The sequence below is a fragment of the Hypanus sabinus genome, chromosome 18, assembly GCF_030144855.1.
Source record: "Hypanus sabinus isolate sHypSab1 chromosome 18, sHypSab1.hap1, whole genome shotgun sequence".
NCBI classification, from domain to species: domain Eukaryota; kingdom Metazoa; phylum Chordata; class Chondrichthyes; order Myliobatiformes; family Dasyatidae; genus Hypanus; species Hypanus sabinus.
Window position 1 is genome coordinate 14,173,355 of NC_082723.1, and position 18,244 is coordinate 14,191,598.

General features: G+C 41.5%; 1 protein-coding gene across 1 annotated transcript in view; it reads right to left on the minus strand.

Annotated features, from left to right (window-relative positions):
• The window catches only part of kcnt1b (potassium sodium-activated channel subfamily T member 1b), a 488,428-nt gene that overhangs the window by 454,356 nt on the left and 15,828 nt on the right, over positions 1 to 18,244 (minus strand). Inside the window, exon 2 of the mRNA XM_059993689.1 lies at positions 10,061 to 10,225. Coding sequence (XP_059849672.1) covers positions 10,061 to 10,225 — 165 coding nt within the window. The remainder of the gene's footprint in view (positions 1 to 10,060; positions 10,226 to 18,244) is intronic.

Sequence of the window (18,244 nt, forward strand, 5' to 3'; positions counted from 1 at the left end):
ACAATGAATCCAGGTACATTACCTCTCTGATATTTTTCTGCTTCTCTTTTTGCACTACTTATTTAATTTAATATATACATTTTTATTGAAATTTATTTTTTTATATTATGCATTGCACTGACCTGCTGCCACAAAACAACAAATTTCATGACACATGCCAACGATATTAAACCTGATTCTGAGGTAGATTGTGAGGTCAAGATCCATCTTTTCATACTAAAGGACTGTTCAATAGTCTTAAACAGCAGGATAGAAACTGTCCATGAAGCTGATGGTATGTGCTATCAGGCTTTTGCATTTTCTGGCTGATGGAAGGGTGAGGTGGAGGGGAAGAAGAGAGCACATCTGGAGTGGATGGGGTCTTTGATTATGTTGACTGCTTTACCAAAGCAGTAAGAAGGGTAAACAGAGTCCAAGAAGAGTGTCCAGTTTCTTGCGGTCAAAGGCAGAGCAGTTGCCATTAGACATGCCTATGTTATGTAGGACGACCATATCAAAAAAAGTATTTGTCTGTTGAGACAATTAAATATATTAAACAGAAGAATGAAGAATACAAGCAAATGTTTCATTAATGAGAGCCTGAATCAGCTTCCAAGGTGTCAACTTGGTCACTTATAATATTAAAGATTAATAAAATGAACACCTTTCCCCAAAGGATGCCCTTTATTAAGAAAATATTAAAATGACTAAACAGTTTTCAACAGTTTTCCCATCTCACACTTTATATCAATGCACTCTAGTTTCAGACTCTTCTACCCTTAAAAACAATGTGACCTTTACCTTTGCCTCTCATGAATTAAATACTTTTAAACTTTCAATGTCAAGCTTCCCATGTTGCAGGCAAAAATGCCCATCCAGTCTCACCTTGTAATTCAGACTCTTCATTCTTGCTAATGTCCTTCTGAATATTTTCTGCACCATTTCTATGAGGCTAATACATCCTTTCTATTTGATGTATCTGACAAGGCAACCAGAAAGTGTGATCTCACCAGGACCTTGTAGAGTTGTAACATAATGTCCCAGCTCTTATACTCATTGCCTTGACCAATGAAGGAAAGCATGTCAAGCATTCTGTACATCACCTTTTCTATCTGTATCACCATGTTCAGGGAACTATAAACATAACCTTTAGGTCTCTCTGCTCTACTACATTCCATAGGGCCCTGCCATTTATTATATATGAATTAGCCTAGTTTAACTTAACAAGATCCATTTGTCCTAGGTAATTTCTAGCTGCCATTGCTTGGCCCACTTTCCCAGTTGTTCTAGATCCTGTTGAAGTCATAGACACCATTCTTCATTTCTCAGTATACTACCAATTTTGAAGTCATTCTCAAATTTACTATAAGAACAAACTCATTCAAATTGTTAATGTAAATAGTCAACAACAGTGGACCCAGAACTGGTCACAGAACTGGTCCAATCTTAAAAAAAAGCAAATCTCCACTATGATTTTCTGATTCCTTTCATCATGTCAATTTTGTATCCAATTGGCTTGGCTCAACCTGGATCCCACATAATCTTACCTTCCAGACCAACCTACCATATGGAACCTTGTCAACAATTCCTTTTATCCCACAGATGTACTTGAACCACTGAGTTTCTCCAGCAGATTGTTTGTTGTTGCAGATTCCAACATCTTGGTCTCAATGTAAATAATGTCTACCGTCCTGCCTCATCAATCTTCTTGGTCATCGCTTCAAAAATCTCAGTCAATTTCTAAAGACACTAATTCACACACACAAAGCCATATTAGCTATCTTTAATCAGTTGGTGCCTTTCTAAATGCAGGCAGATCCTGTCTCTCGGAATCTCCAGTAACTTTCCCAATACTGATATTAAGCTCACTGGTTTGTAGATCCATGGCTAAGTTCTTATTGATTTCCCTACATTTCAACTTACTTTTATTAATTCCTTCAAAGAGTTACTTCATTTTGACTTTGCTTTTAGTCAGTGAACTAACAAAGTCATTTTTGTTGTTTATTGTCATATTGGTAAGTAATTTTCCTCTGTGCCTTATACAGACATAAATCTTGTTCTATAACATACCAATTATATAGGAAAAAGCTCATGTGTTTGGATAACTAGAATTCTTGAACTCAGCACCCATAAAATGCTGGTGGAACACAGCAGGCCAGGCAGCATCTATAAGGAGAAGCACTGTCGAATTTTCGGGCCAAGACCCTTGGTCAGGACTAACTGAAAGGAAAGATACTAAGAGATTTGAAAGTAGTGGGGGGAGGGGGAAATGTGAAATGATAGAAGACTGGAGGGGGTGGAAAAAAGCTAAGAGCTGGAAAGGTGATTGGCAGAAGGGATAAAGAGCTGGAGAAGGGAAAGGATCGTGGGACGGGAGGCCTTGGGAGAAAGGTGGGGGGGAGCGCCAGAGGGAGATGGAGAACAGGCAGCGTGATGGGCAGAGGGAGAGAAAAAACAAAACTGAATATGTCAGGAATGGGGTAAGAAGGGGAGGAGGGGCATTAACGGAAGTTAGAGAAGTCAATGTTCATGCCATCAGGTTGGAAGCTACCCAGCCGGTATATAAGGTGTTGTTCCTCCAACCTGAGTGTGGATTCATCTTGACAGTAGAGGAGGCCATGGATAGACATATCAGAATGGGAATGGGACGAGGAATTAAAATGTGTGGCCACTGGGAGATCCTGTTTTTTCTGGCAGACCGAGCACAGGTGTTCAGTGAAACGGTCTCCCAGTCTGCGTCGGGTCTCACCAATATATAAAAGGCCACACCGGGAGCACCGGACGCAGTATACCACACCAGCCGATTCACAGGTGAAGTGTCACCTCAGCTGGAAGGACTGTCTGGGGCCCTGAATGGTGGTGAGGGAGGAAGTGTAAGGGCAGGTGTAGCACTTGTTCCACTTAGAAGGATAAGTGCCAGGAGGAGATCAGTGGGAAGGGATGGGGGGTACGAGTGGACAAGGGAGTCGCAGAGGGAGCAATCCCTGCGGAAAGCAGAAGGGGGGGGGAGGGAAAGATGGGTTTGGTAGTGGGATCCCATTGGAGGTGGCGGAAGTTACGGAGAATTATACGTTGGACCTGGAGGCTGGTGGGGTGGTAGGTGAGGACAAGGAGAACCCTATCCCGAATGGGGTGGTGGGCGGATGGGGTGAGGGGCAGATGTGCGGGAAATGGGAGAGATGCGTTTGAGAGCAGAGTTGATGGTGGAAGAAGGGAAGCCCCTTTGTTTAAAAAAGGAAGACATCCCTTTCGTCCTGGAATGAAAAGCCTCATCCTGAGAGCAGATGAGGCGGAGGCGGAGGAATTGTGAGAAGGGGATAGGATTTTTGCAAGAGGCAGGGTGGGAAGAGGAATAGTCCAGGTAGCTGTAAGAGTCTGTAGGCTTATAGCAGATATCAGTAGCAAAGCCATCTCCAGAGATGGAGACAGAAAGATCAAGAAAGGGGAGGGAGGTGTCAGAAATAGACCAGGTAAAAGCCTGGCGACACTTCACCTGTGAGTCGGCTGGTGTGGTATACTGCGTCCGGTGCTCCTGGTGTGGCCTTTTATATATTGGTGAGAACCGACGCAGACTGGGAGACTGTTTCGCTGAACACCTACACTCGGTCTGCCAGAGAAAGCAGGATCTCCCAGTGGCCACACATTTTAATTCTACATCCCATTCCCATTCTGATATGTCTGTCCATGGCCTCTTCTACTGTCAAGATGAATCCAAACTCAGGTTGGAGGGACAACAGCTTATATACCAGCTGGGTAGCCTCCAATCTGATGGTATGAACATTGACTTCTCTAAGTTCCGTTAATGCCCCTCCTCCCCTTCATACCCCATCCCTGACATATTTAGTTGTTTTTTTTCCCTCTCTCTCTCTGCCCATCACTCTGCCTGTTCTCCATCTCCCTCCGGTGCTCCCCTCTCTTCTTTCTCCCGAGGCCTCCCATCCCATGATCCTTTCCCTTCTCCAGCTCTGTATCACTTTCGCCAATCACCTTTCCAGCTCTTAGCTTCATCCCACCCCCTCCAGTCTTCTCCTATCATTTCGCATTTCCCCCTGGCCCCACTACTTTCAAATATCTTAGTATCTTTCCTTTCGGTTAGTCCTGATGAAGGGTCTCAGACCAAAACATCGACAGTGCTTCTCCTTATAGATGCTGCCTGGCCTGCTGTGTTTCACCTGCATTTTGTGTGTGTTGTTTGAATTTTCAGCATCTGCAGATTTCCTTGTGTTTGCTCTTGCACTCAGATTGTCTTTGCATTGATTCTCCGTGGTGATTAAACCATAATATGTCTTTTAAAATATCCTCACACGTATTCAAATCTCTTCCATCTCACTCAACAGTCCCATAATCTTCTCCAGCTTTCATGCTCCAATTGTTGAAGTTCCTTCATTTCCTTTGCTCCACTATTAGTGACTTACACTTCATTTACTTTGGTATGAAACTCCAGAACCCTTTCTCAAATTTCTGTACATTGCTATCTGTGTCCTCCATTAAAATTATTAATCTATTGGTTTTAATGTCACTCCATCCCATTGGTAATACCCTCCCTGGAATATTAAAAGGACCATATCAATACAAGTTATCAATTATATTACTTACAATATTATATACCTATTTTCTTCTCATTACATGCAACATTCTATGCCATGGCATTGCTCTCACAAGACCATTGCAAAATATGGGAGCAGAATTAGACCATGTGGCCCATCAATTCTGCCCCACGATTCAATCATGGCTTATTTCTCATTCTCTCAACACCATTCTCCAGCTTCTCTGTGTAACCATTAAAACCCTTATTAAACAAGAACATATTTCTATCTGCCTTAAATACACCCAATGATGACCTCCACAGCCCTCTGTGGCTACTAATTCCACAAATTCACCACCCTCCAGCTGAATAAATTCCTACTCACCTCAGTTCTGAAGAAACATGCCTTTACTGTGAGGTTGTGCCCTCAGATCCTATACTCACCTAGTAAAAGAAACATCCTCACATGTTCACTCTGTCCATGCTCTTTGTTATTCAGTAGGTTTCAATGGGATCTTCCTTCATCCTTCCAAACTCCGTCAAGTACAGGCTAGAGCAGGGGTTCCCAAACTTATTTTATGTTGTGGGCCATACCATTAAGCTAGCAGTCCATGGACCCCAGTGTGGGAACCTGAATAGAGCCATCAAACTCTCCTCATACATTAAGGCTTTCATTCTCTATATCATTCCTGTGAACACTGTCTGGATTCTCTCCAGACCCCGCACATCTTTCCTTAGACACAGGACCCAAAACTGCTTGCAAGATCATGCCAATCATCCATAAACAGGACAAATAAATTAAATAATTTCATGGTAAATTAGACAGATTGAGAGTAAAGTTCCTATTTCCCTTAAAGATATATTAGAAAATAATTTCCTCTATCTCTTGATATCCAGACCAGATCTATTGTACTTTAGCAATGGTCTTTAGTTATTCTTGACAAAAATAAACAGAGACTTGAAAATTCCTGGATTTGCAGCAGAGATCAAAATAGAAAATGCTTATGTAAAGTAACATTATCTCTGACCTAGTGGACCCAATAGTGCAACAATCAGCCAGTCTCGCTTCTGATTCCTGTACATCAGCAGGACAGAATTTCACTCAACATTTTGGTAGCACATAAATGAATTTAGGAAAAAATGTGAACAAACTAATATTCAGTATTCATTACATCCATCAAATATGCAATCCATCCAGAACTGCCACAACACAGATTGCACATTTCCTTCTATATCTTTGCACATTTCCTTCTATATCTGTCATTAACCTTTGTTGTCCACGTGCAGAATCTATGAAGGTGCACAGCATTGAATCATGGCCTGCATGAAATTCTGAATTAATTTGAATCAGTGGACACATCAGAAACATTTAGAACATCTTAGTTACAGAACTATCTAAATACAGGAAAACAGACAGCATCAAAAAATTAGCTAATTTTTGTTACAAATTCAGAAAGATTACGATTGTGAAATATAAGTAAATATAGATTTAAAACATTAAAACATAGCCACAATGTCTCCAGCTTTACATCAATCCATTTATATAAATGTGTATTATGAATTACGGTAAACTAAATCATACATGCAGTAACAATCTGCAAAAAAACTAAGTGACATTTATTACAATAATCTTTTGTGGAAATATACATTTCTCTGATACAATATATTATTTTTCCTACCCTTCCATATTATGAGAGTTGACAGTTGCTTCCTATTTGCAAGTAAATCACTTGAATAACTAAATGGGAGCCAACAAGCCTGTTATATTTTTCCTCCACAGATAGAAGAAACTGTGCTTGTATACATCTTCCTTGTGACCAGAGATCAAAAAATCATGTGGGTAAATGCAAGTGCAAATTATCCAACCAATTTGTGATACAGTTCCATTCGGCTGCATGTGACCTTGATGTATTCTAATACCACAGCAAAATAAAAAAGACATACACAATCTACCAATGAGACTTCAAATAATTATTCCAATTAAGCTCCACTGTTTGCAAAAACAATTTCATAATTAAATTTACTACTGAAAATTAATGTAAGCCTTCACTCAGCACTTGAGTGCAGGTTTTCCGCAAGAAAGCTATATTTATTTGCTCCATAGTTCTTCAGTTTTGAATAAGAAACTATGGTCTGTTTACTTGCCTACCTGCAGCACACGTATAATTAAAACATAAAGAACGTAACAAATAAGAGCAGGAGAAGGCCATCTGGCCCATTGAGCCTGCTCTACCATTCAATAAGATCATGGCTGATCTAGCCATGGATTGTCTCATCTCCACCCACCTGCCTTTTCCCCATAACACTTAATTCCTCTACTATGCAAAAATCTATCCACCCTTGTCTTAAATATATTTACTGAAGTAGCCTCCACTGATTCATTGGGCAGAGAATTCCACAGATTCACCACTTTCTGAGAAAAGCAATTCCTCCTCATCTCCATCTTAAATCTACTCCCCCGAATCTTGAGGCTATATTCCCTAGTTCCTACCGGTGGAAACAACTTTCTGCCTCTATCTTATCTATCCCTTTCATAATTTTATATGATTCTTTAAGATCTCTTAATTCTTCTGAATTCCAGTAGGTACAGTCCCAGGCTACTCAATCTCTTCTCATAGTCTAACCCCCTCATCTCTGGAATCAACCTGGTGAACTCCTCTGTACCTCCTCCAAAGCCAGTGTATCCTTCCTCAAGTAAGGAGACCAGAACAGCACACAGTTCTCCAGGTGCGGCCTCACCAGTACCCTGTACAGTTGCAGCACAACCTCCCTGATCTTAAATTCAATCCCTCTAGCAATAAAGGCCAACATTCCATTTGCCTTCTTGATAGCCTGCTGCATCTGCAAACCAATCTTTTGTGATTCATGTACAAACAACATAAAAGCAACATAAATTCTTCATAATAAATCCACAAACATTTACTCTTCATGAAAGGGCTATACAAGGCACATTAAAGTTGCAGCACTCTATTGAGTTCACTGATTACTACATGATCAATGCCTCAGTCTGCACACTTGCACCTGAATTCCAGTGGAGGGTAATGAATGATTGGTTAAGAGAGGCAAAGTGGAAAGTCCAATTTTGTAAAGAAGATTAAATATGTTTTAAAATATAATGAAGAATAGTTGATTTTGTACAATTAGTGAAACCTACAGAGCTGCACTTACTACAAGTTATTATTTGTACAGTATCATATAAAGATGTCAAAGTATTCACACATATTTTAAAATACATTCTTGAGATATACATGTGTATTTATTATCAGAATGTTTTAAAATAATACTCAATTCATGATGAGGTTTCTTTCTCTGGAAGTAATCATTTGTAAACTGACAATAGGTGGTTTATTTTTATGCAAATATTTCAGATGATGTTTTTAAATCAGATCGATCATGTTTCCAAGTAAAACATACTTGAGCTTAGAAATGTTAATAGTTTCTGTATTTGGTTGTTCAAGTCTGATAATTATTTTTTCAGGTAAAAGTTTCTGAAGATCAAAAAGTGAACAATTATTACAATATGCTATCTGCTCAGAAGCTACAGATAAAAAAAAACACCTTCAAACCGAAGATATCTCAGTGTTCAAATACGTGCAAGCTTGAGATTTTGTACAAAGTATTTACCAATTCAAGATGTGTGGTATTTCTAAATGTTTTCATAATTTACCAGTTATATAAAATTACAGTGGGATTACATCATTCCACCCTCCAACCTATTCTAAGCCAGATCATGTATGATTGAACCAAACTCCAAAGCAGTCTCTTCTACATTCATGAAACCTGACGTACATTGGGGGATCACTTTGTTAAGCACCTTTGCTCCATCCGCAAGAAGCAGGATTTCCCAGTGTCTGACCAATTTTAATTCCAATCTCCATTCGCAATCCGATATGTCTATGGCCTCATCTACTGCCATAATGAAGACACCCTCAGGTTGGAGGACCAAGACTTCACATTCTGTTGGGGTAGCCTTCAACCTGATGGCATGAATATTACTATAAATATCTCAAACTTCCAGTAATTATTCCCAGTCCTCCTTTCCTCTTCTACCATTCCCCGCTCTGGCTTCCCTCTTAACTCATCTCCTCATCTGTCCATCTCCTCCTCCTGGTGCCCCTCTTCCCATGGTCTACTCTCCTCTGCTGTCAGATTCCTCCTCCTTCAGCCTTTAACTTTTCCATCTATCACCTCCCAGCTTCTCACTTCAAACCCCTCCCCCTTTCCCCACTTACCTGGCCGCACCTATCACCTTCCATCTTGTACTACTTCTCCCACCACCAACTTACTCTGGCTTCTCCCCCCTTCCCAAGTGATGACTGTTTATTCCTTTCCACAGATGCCACCTGGTCTGTTGAATTCCTCGGGAAGTATTTCATATGTTGCTCCAATTATCTGCCATTGCTTCATAATCATTTGTTCAACATGAACCTTCTGATTTGCAGAAAATACCAATTGACAGCATCCACTGTCCTGATGCATGAGAATATTCCAGATTTACACATGCTTTTATATAAAAAGACCTTCCATATTTTTCACTCACAAAATGCACACCTATAAATTTAAGTTGGCTCTCTTTGCTCTGCATCAGTCAGGTCTCACGACATTATGGAAAATGTTCCTGAATTTAAGACAGGTAGAATCAAAGTTTTACGTATACCATCTACAGTGTGTCAAAATATAAATTATATATTAGTAAATTGAATATAATAAATCATGCATAGTTTTATTAACATATTTTAAAGCTCAATAAATTAAATACGATTGTGACAATAAGGCAAGATTGTGGTAAAAGCCAAAAATACTTGAACTACAATATTTGATTTAAAATGATTGTCTCATTTCAGTAGTGCCTTAGTTTCTTAAATATATTCAATCCAAATTTCTGGGCCAATCTTAATTTATATCCACTATTTAGATTAAATTCACAATCCAGCAATTCATTCTGTAACAATGGAGTTTCCTATTGTGAACATTACAAAATAACACGCTATTTAAAAAAATCTATAATACCATGTTAAGTGTTTTCAAGACTTCAAAACTGTAAAAAAAACACTACATGGCCATTAAAGGCCATAGCTACCAATAAAAGATTGTAATGTTAATTAAATTTGCAATTGCAATCTACAATCAGCAAATTATAACAACTTCTTGGCAAGCAGAAGAATAAATTATCTCAATTTTCTGCTATATATGTAACATAAACCAAACCAAAATTGGACAGGAATGTAAAAAGTTAGCTCTGGTGCCTTAACTATTCCAAGTCCCACTTCCAGTACTCCTATTTTTGGTCTTCAGATTATTCCATAAACATTTTGCACTGTAAAAAGATAACCTTCTCAATCCAATTTGGCTCCAGTATTCTATATTAAACTTCTTCGTTCTAAACACAAATTAAAACTTCAAAAAAAACTAAAAGTCCAATGTCGAAAGAAGACATACAGGCACTAAAACAAAGGGCGTGAACTCCCATCCAGTCTCACAGTCATCTTCATCAATCATCAAAGCAGAATATAATTTTAGTTGAAATGTATTGTGCATAGCTGCCAGCTTCCTTACCTGTCGTCGTTCTGAAAGGACTGGTCGCCCAGCAGCAAGTCCCTGAACCGGTACCTGGGCGGCAGAGGTGGGACGTCGGTCTCCAGCTCGTTCATCTTCAAGGAGGAGATGTCCAAGATGACCCCGTCGCTGCTCCGGCTCTGCCCGCCACCGACGGCCGAAGGTCTGCGGAGAGAGCAGGGCGAGCGGTGAGCACGCGACACGGGGCAGCGCGAGCTCAGCTCCCAGACCACGGCGCGCGGCACTGCCGCCGGCTCCATCTCAGGGGCCCGCGGAGCGCGCCCGCCCAGTCGCGCGGCCCCGTCGCCGGCCGCGCGCACGGTCCCCGGCACCGCTGTCCCGGGCATCGCGGTGCAGAGTGGCCGCAGCCGGAGGGAGCACATCGGCGCCGGCGGGGGTGGCGGGTGGCGGGTGGCGATCGCTGTCCGCGAGTCGCGGGGCAAGAAGGCGCCGAGTCTCCGAGCGGTGCGCCAGGAGAGTGATCTGAATGCGGCTCGCAGCACCACGCTGCGAGCGACTGATGGCGGGAGAGGTCGAGGGATGCGGGTGAAGGGGAGGGGGAAGAATGCAAGATGGGGAGAGGAGGTGGTGCTGCAGGAATAAGATGAGGTGGGAGATGGAGAGTTGATGGCGTTGGATTGGGGAGGGAGAGAGAGGGTGTGAGTGAAGAGAGAAGGGATGGGGATTAGGGAGAAAGACGTGCTGGGGTCAGAGAGAGGGAGAAATTGGGGATGGAGGGCGTTGAGTGAGGGAGATAGGCTGGGATGGAACAAGACGAGGTAGGAAGAGAGTTGACAGGGTGGCATGAGGGTTAGAGAGAGAGACAGGGTGGCATGAGGGTTAGAGAGAGAGACAGGGTGGCATGAGGGTTAGAGAGAGACAGGGTGGCTTGAGGGTTAGAGAGAGAGAGACAGGGTGGCTTGAGGGTTAGAGAGAGAGAGACAGGGTGGCATGAGGGTTAGAGACAGGCTGGGTGGGTGAGAAAGCAGAAGAGATGGGATGGAGAGGAAGAGGGAGAACGTAGCCAATCTGAAAGTCAGGCTGGGAGGGAATAAGTTGGGAGAACTTTGACTTGTGGGGAGTGTGTAGTGAAGGAATAGGAGCAAAGAATGGTTGAATAATGGGAGTATGGGGGTAGAGAGGTGGCTGCTACCTTTGGAAGGAGTGGAAAAGAGGTAGATTGTGGGTAGTGGGGCAGGGGAGAAAGCATTGGGATGCAGAGAAGACTGGCATATAGAGGCTGAGACAGGAGGGTGAGAAATGTAGGGGGGATATGTGAGGCATGGGGGATTTAGCAGAGGGTGAGCCATTGGAGGTGGATTGAAAGAAGGGCAAACGGCTGGTAGAGGGAGATGGGGTGGGAGTGAAGGTGATGAGATCAAATGGTAAAGAGGCTATTGAGGAGTTGCATGATGATTAGTGTGTGCATTTATGGCTGTGATGGGGAGGGGTTTGTGGCTGGAACAGGCAGTGAGAAAATGGTGTGGGGTGGAAGAGCAAGGAATGGAGAGGAGATGAGGAAGAGAGTGTAAGGAGAAAAGGGTATGAGAGAGTTTTAGAGTAATAATAGGGGAATAGGAAAGAACCACAGTAGAAAGTGGATAAGGGGTAAGTGGAAGGGAGCAGGGTTGTGGAGAAGAATGAAGATTGAGGATAGTAGGTAAGTGAAGGGGGGGTTGATATCAACAAATGATGAGTAGGAAGAAGTTAGGGTGACAACTGGAAAGTAGGAACAGGAATGGTTATGATTTGGTATGATGGGAAAGGGTGTAGAGATAAAGATCAAAGTGATTGCAGAGTAGCAGATGAGTCTGCTGGGTGAGTTAAGATTGATGGATGAAACCGTGATGTGGAGAGAAAGCAAGAAAGGGAATGGAAGACACATAAGCTGGCAATACGATGGTGTTTCTGATTGATTGGATCTCTTCCTCTACAGCTGCTCATCCAGGCTGCTTTAGAATTTAATACCAGTTTCTGCCTCTATCAACTTTCCAGGGAATAAATACCACACTCTCTTCTTCAATCCTCTGATCATTAACTTCAAATATATGCTCCCCTACTCAGGGAATTTAGTCACTCCAAGTCATTCTGGCTGAGGGTTCTCATACACCTCAGTGTCCCTTCCACATCTCAGTTCAGCCAGTCTTCCTTCATAGATAATCTTCGAAATTCAAAGTAAGTTTATTATCAAAGTTTAAACTTCATCCCTGTAGCTCTTACGGAACCTTCTAACACAATTTATCTCATAATGTTGTGACCAGAAGTAAAAGTAGTACTCCAGCTGTGTCCCAGTTAGCGTTGCCTTCACTCATTATGTCTATGTAATGGCCAGGGGGATGCTTCTATTTGCAGGCACAAGTCACAACATTTTAAAATGTGTTTTTATAAAGCAATTGAAGCTTACAACTTTTTACCCTGCAGATATCTAAATTGTCCAGTAATAATACCATGGGCAATAAAAACTCATCTGTTCCAATAAAAGTCTCATTATTTGTAACTGGAAATCATAACTGATTGAAGTATTTTAGCGCAGAGCTATATTACCCAAACAGTCAGAGTTTTATAAGATAAGAAAAATGTTTTTTGCTTACGGCTGAATGACTTTCATAAAAGTTCTTTCATTTTTTACCTAAATGACAGAAGTAAGCAGGCAATTCAAATGTTGAAGTGGCATAAAATTAGAAAAAAAAAATTGACCAATCTTACGATATATATTGACTATGCTTTAAGGTAGATTTAATCAGGAATGGGTCATTTGAAAGTGGGTCATTCATTCTCACCACTGGAAAATATCATTCATATCCTTCTTGGAGTGACTTTTTTCTCTTTGCTATACATTAGTTCAGAATCATTACGCAGAAAGAAGAGATTTATTCCAACGTTCTTGGGCTAGGACATTGAAAGAGCTATCCAAATTGTTCTTTCACCATTGACCCGCAGTTTTATTCTTTACAAATATTTAACCAAATCCATTTTGAAATTTATGATTGAATATGCTTCTAACATCTTCTCAAACACTGCATTCCAGTGAAAAAACTTAATGTTTTGCTTTTTAAGTATAATTGCCAGCTCCGTATTTTATCAATCAGATTTGACTGATTTATTATTTTTTGTAATTTTCAGTCTTAGTATTTGCAGCAAATGGCTTTCAGTATCCACGCAATAGTGAAGAAAATTAAACTGCCTTCTTTCATTTGATGCCCCAGCATTCATGATTTGCATCATTAAATCTTATTGATAGATTTGAACTAATAGCTAATGTCTATTAGTTATAACGCAACATAAATTTCCATAGATGCCAAATCAAGTTCTGTAAAATCACTTCAGTGCTCAGAATTCTCGCCAAGTATTGAAGTTGGGCTGTTCAGACAGGAAAATAACAGTTTAATCACTAATCTATTGTGTTAGCTGCTTACAGCAGGAGTACAAATACAAGTGTGATATACCCCTTTTCTAAAAGCAGCAGGTGCTCACAGTGGGTGGCAGCGACTCACTCCAAAAAACTGTCACTCCTGCATGAAACTGAATAGCATTTTAGCTACTTTAAATGGGGCATTGCAGCCAGGCTGAATTCATTCTCATCCATGGTCCAGATAGAGGAGATGGACTTGTGGACCAATATTCCCCTCCAGTGTTCAGGGATCACTCTTACAAACAATTGGTGATCAAACTTATTACTCCCCTGTCTGAATGGTTTGTCTGGGACATTAAATATTGAGCACTAGAAGAGATTTCCCTGTGACTTTAATGTTTGGGACCACATCTTGGGGTTAGGAAAGAACATTGCAAAATACAGAGGAAATGTGTCAAACTTATCTGTGTATCCAGGCTACCAATCCACTAATGTGGCAGACCTTAACTGAAATGATCCAGTAATTAGCTCAGTTCAGGGCCAGTTAGGAATGTACAATAGATGTTGTTCTCATCAACAACAGCTACGTGCCTTGAGTAAATAAATAATTAAATGTAACGATGTTGCAGTCTAATACTCGGATATGTCACAAGGGAGTCTTTTTTCCAGCGCCCAGCATTGATGCAGTGCAACAGTAGCAGAATAATTGGGCATTGCTGTGCATAGTTCCAAGATTATTTTTGAAAAAAAAACATGATAATTCACTTAGTGGCAAGTCAAAATGGGAAGATAAGAACTACAAGAATAAAGCAGGGACTCAGTATCTATAGTGACACACCTAAAGTATTCCCTCCACGTACAAGACAGCTAGCAGTATGATGGAAGACCAAGGCAACACATACAAAGTGTTGGAGGAACTCAGAAGGTCAGGCAGCATCTATGGAAATGAATAAACAGTCAACGTTTCGAAACTGACATGTGGGGGATAGAGAGAGAGAGACAGGTGGGAGGGAGAGGGCATTTGGGGGATGGAGGGGATTGACTGAGATTGAGAGACAATTTAACTGAGAATGAAGGGGGAAGATGCCAGAATAAAAAGGTCAAGACAGGGGAAAGCTATTAGCTGGAAGGTGATAGGTGAAGCGGGTGCGTGGGAAAGATCAGGGGCTGGAGAAGAAAGAACCTGATAGGAGCGGAAAGTGGACCATAGGAGAAAGGGAAGGAAGAGGGGATCAAGGCCTTTTACCACCCCCCCCCCCCCCCGTTTATTCATTTCCATAGATTCTGCCTGACCTGCTGAGTTCATCCAGCATTTTGTATGTGTTGCTTTGGATTTCCAGCATCTGCAGACTTCCTTGTGTATTTGATGGAGGACATTCACTCTTCTGGATGAATACACCTCCAACAATTCCACCAATGCTCAGGGAACTTGATACTGTCTAGGGCAAAATATCCCATCCACAAGCCTAAGCATTCATTCTAAGCCTAAATATTGTGCCATCTATAAAATTACTCTTTAGTTACAATCTTAGCAAATTCTATATCCACAATCTCTGCATCAAGATGGACCTGACCTTGGAAAAAACAACCTGCCAATGTCCATTGTATGGCTTCCACATAAAAGACAACCTTAACTCAATTGCAGCAAAAAAGGACATTGTATTGCTTAAAGGTGAAGGCACTGGAGATCACCTTGATGTTACTGAATAGCCATACAGGGTCAAGAGACTAAATAGCCTATACCTTTACTATCTGTGTCATTATGCACTCTTGATCCAACTTTATGGACCCCACCTCCCCCCAACTGCTGATGGTTAGGTGCATCAATCAATCTGGTCACTAAATGTAATAATGCACAAAGTCAGGAGAGTAGAGGACAATTTCCCTTAATCTGTGTACGCCTCAAAAGGAGTTATTTAGAGGGGAGTTTTGAAGTAATTAATGCACTCAAGAACAAACTGCACCTCCAGCCAAATTGTTCATATACAATTACAGACAGACAGACTTTATTGATCCCGAGGGAAATTGGGTTTTGTTACAGTTGCACCAACCAATAATAAAGTAGAAATATAGCTAAATAAAACCAGAAATAATTAAATGATAATAAGTAAATTATGCCAAGTGGAAATAAGTCCAGGACCAGGCTATTGGCTCAGGGTGTCTGACACTCTGAGGGAGGAGTTGTAAAGTTTGATGGCCACAGGCAGGAATGACTTCCTATGACGCTCAGTGTTGCATCTCGGTGGAATGAGTCTCTGACTGAATGTACTCCTGTGCCTAACCAGTACATTATGGAGTGGATGGGAGTCATTGTCCAAGATGGCATGCAATTTGGACAGCATCCTCTTTTCAGACCATCATAGAGTCCAGTTTCAGACCATCATAGAGTCCAGTTCCACCCCCACAACATCACTGGCCTTGTGAATGAGTTTGTTGATTTTGTTGATGTCTGAACCCTCAGCCTACTGCCCCAGCACACAACAGAAAACATGATAGCACTGGCCACCACAGACTCATAGAACATCCTCAGCATCGTCCGGCAGATGTTAAAGGACCTCAGTCTCCTCAAGAAATAGAGACGGCTCTGACCCTTCTTGTAGACAGCCTCAGTGTTCTTTGACCAGTCCAGTTTATTGTCAATTCGTATCGCCAGGTACTCATAATCCTCCACCATGTCCACACTGACCCTTTGGATGGAAATAGGGATCACTGGTGCCTTGGCCCTCCTCAGGTCCACCACCAGCTCCTTAGTCTTTTTCACATTAAGCTGCAGATGATTCTGCTCACACCATGTGACAAAGTTTCCCACCATAACTCTGTACTCAGCCTCATCTCCCTTGTTGATGCATCCAACAATGGCAGAGTCATGAGAAAACTTCTGAAGATGGCAAGACTCTGTGCAGTAGTTGAAGTCTGAGGTGTAGATGGTGAAGAGAAAGGGAGACAGGACTGTAATACATTAATATACTATAATGTAGATAATTGCCTAGCTTTATTCAGGTCACATGAAGTAGAACAAATTAAATCCAGCTAATTACAGTCCAACTCTTAATTATCAACAGTGTCATTATAGGAATCATTCACAGAACAATTAAGCAGCACCCACTCTGTAAGCACCTATCCCCAATGCCCAGCTTGTTTTTTGCCAGGACTATTGAGCTGAATTCCAGACTTGACGTCAAGGCAGCATATCTTCGTGTGGCACCAAAACAAAACAGAAAAGTAGATGTCAATGCATTTCCAGGTGGGTTTAGCCTGTGGTTAAAGTATTAGCTTGCACAATGAAAGATGATTGTAATCAATCACTTCAGCCCCAGAACATAGTTGAAGAAGTACCTAAGGTCAGTATCCTACACCCAGCCATTTTCTGCTACTTTCTGAAGAGCCCTCCTTCGTAAGTTATTTATTTATTCAGAAACAGCACAGTCCCTTCCAGCCCTTTGAGCTGCAATCTCTTGATTTAAATCTAGCCTAATAGTGGGTCAATTTATAATGATGAATTAACCTAAAACCCAGTACAGCTTTGGACTGTCAGAGGAAACTGGAGCGCCTGGAGGAAACCCACCTGGTCAAAGGGAAAACATACAAACTCCTGACAGGCTGTGCCAGGAATTGAACCCAGTTTATCTATATTGTAAAGCATTGTCCTAACCACTACGCAATGTGCTGCCTTTCATGACATCAGAACCAGAGGTGTCCACTGATGTGTGAGAATGTTCATTTCCATTGGCGGCTGATCAGAGATTTGATTGATGCATCAGAAATGAAGTTGTTGTTGTTGTCTACATGCTGTAGGATCTTGACAAATTCAGATATGGGCTGTTAAGTGGCAAATAGCATTCTTGCCACCAACTTAACTTGAACACGAGAGAGTTTATACACATCATTATATTAGAACATGGAATAGAACAGGCCCTTCAGCCCATGACCTTGTGCCAAACTTTCAACCTACTTTGACATCAACCTAACCCTTCCCTTCCACAGAGCCTTCCACATGTCTTTCATTCATGTGTCAATCTAACAATCTCTTAAATGTCCCTAATGTATCTGCCTCTGCCACCACTCCATGCACCTATTGCTCAGTAAAAAACGGAACTCTGATATCCCCCTATACTTTCCTCCAAACATCTTAAAGTTATACCCCCTTGTATTAACCATTTCGGCCCTGGGAAAAGTCTCTGGCTGTCCACTCTGTCTATGCCTCATTTTGTACACCTCTGCCAGGTCACCTTGCATCCTCCTTCATTCCAAAGAGAAAAACCCTAACTCACTCAACCTATCCTCATGAGATATGCTCTCTATTCCAAGTAGCATTCTGGAAAATCTCCTGTGCACCCTCTCTTAAGCTTTCACATCCTTCCTTGAATCAGGTGACCAGAACTGAACAGAATACTCCAAGTGTGGTCTAACCAGAGTTTTGTAGAGCTGCAACCTTAACTTGCACTCTTGAACTTATTCCCCCCAACTACTGAAGGCCCTCTTAATGATCCTATCAACTTGCGCTGTAACTCTGAGATCTACTACCACGTCCTCCATCTACTAGCACATTCATTGCTTTGGTTCATCAGTTTGGTTTGTCTCAAAGAATATTGTTCAATAACATTATCAAGATAGTTATTTTCTACATCTGGAAGTTACCACTGACCAGAAATTCAACTGGACTAGCCATAGTAAAAGCAGCTCAAAGGCTAGGTATGCTGCAGTTAGTGACACATCTCTTGGTGCCCCGAGAATCTTTTGACCATCTACAAATAATAAATTAAGTATATGATGATGTGCTTTCCATAGCTCCAACAACACTCAAGAAGCACGTTGAGTCCTGATGGAGGGTC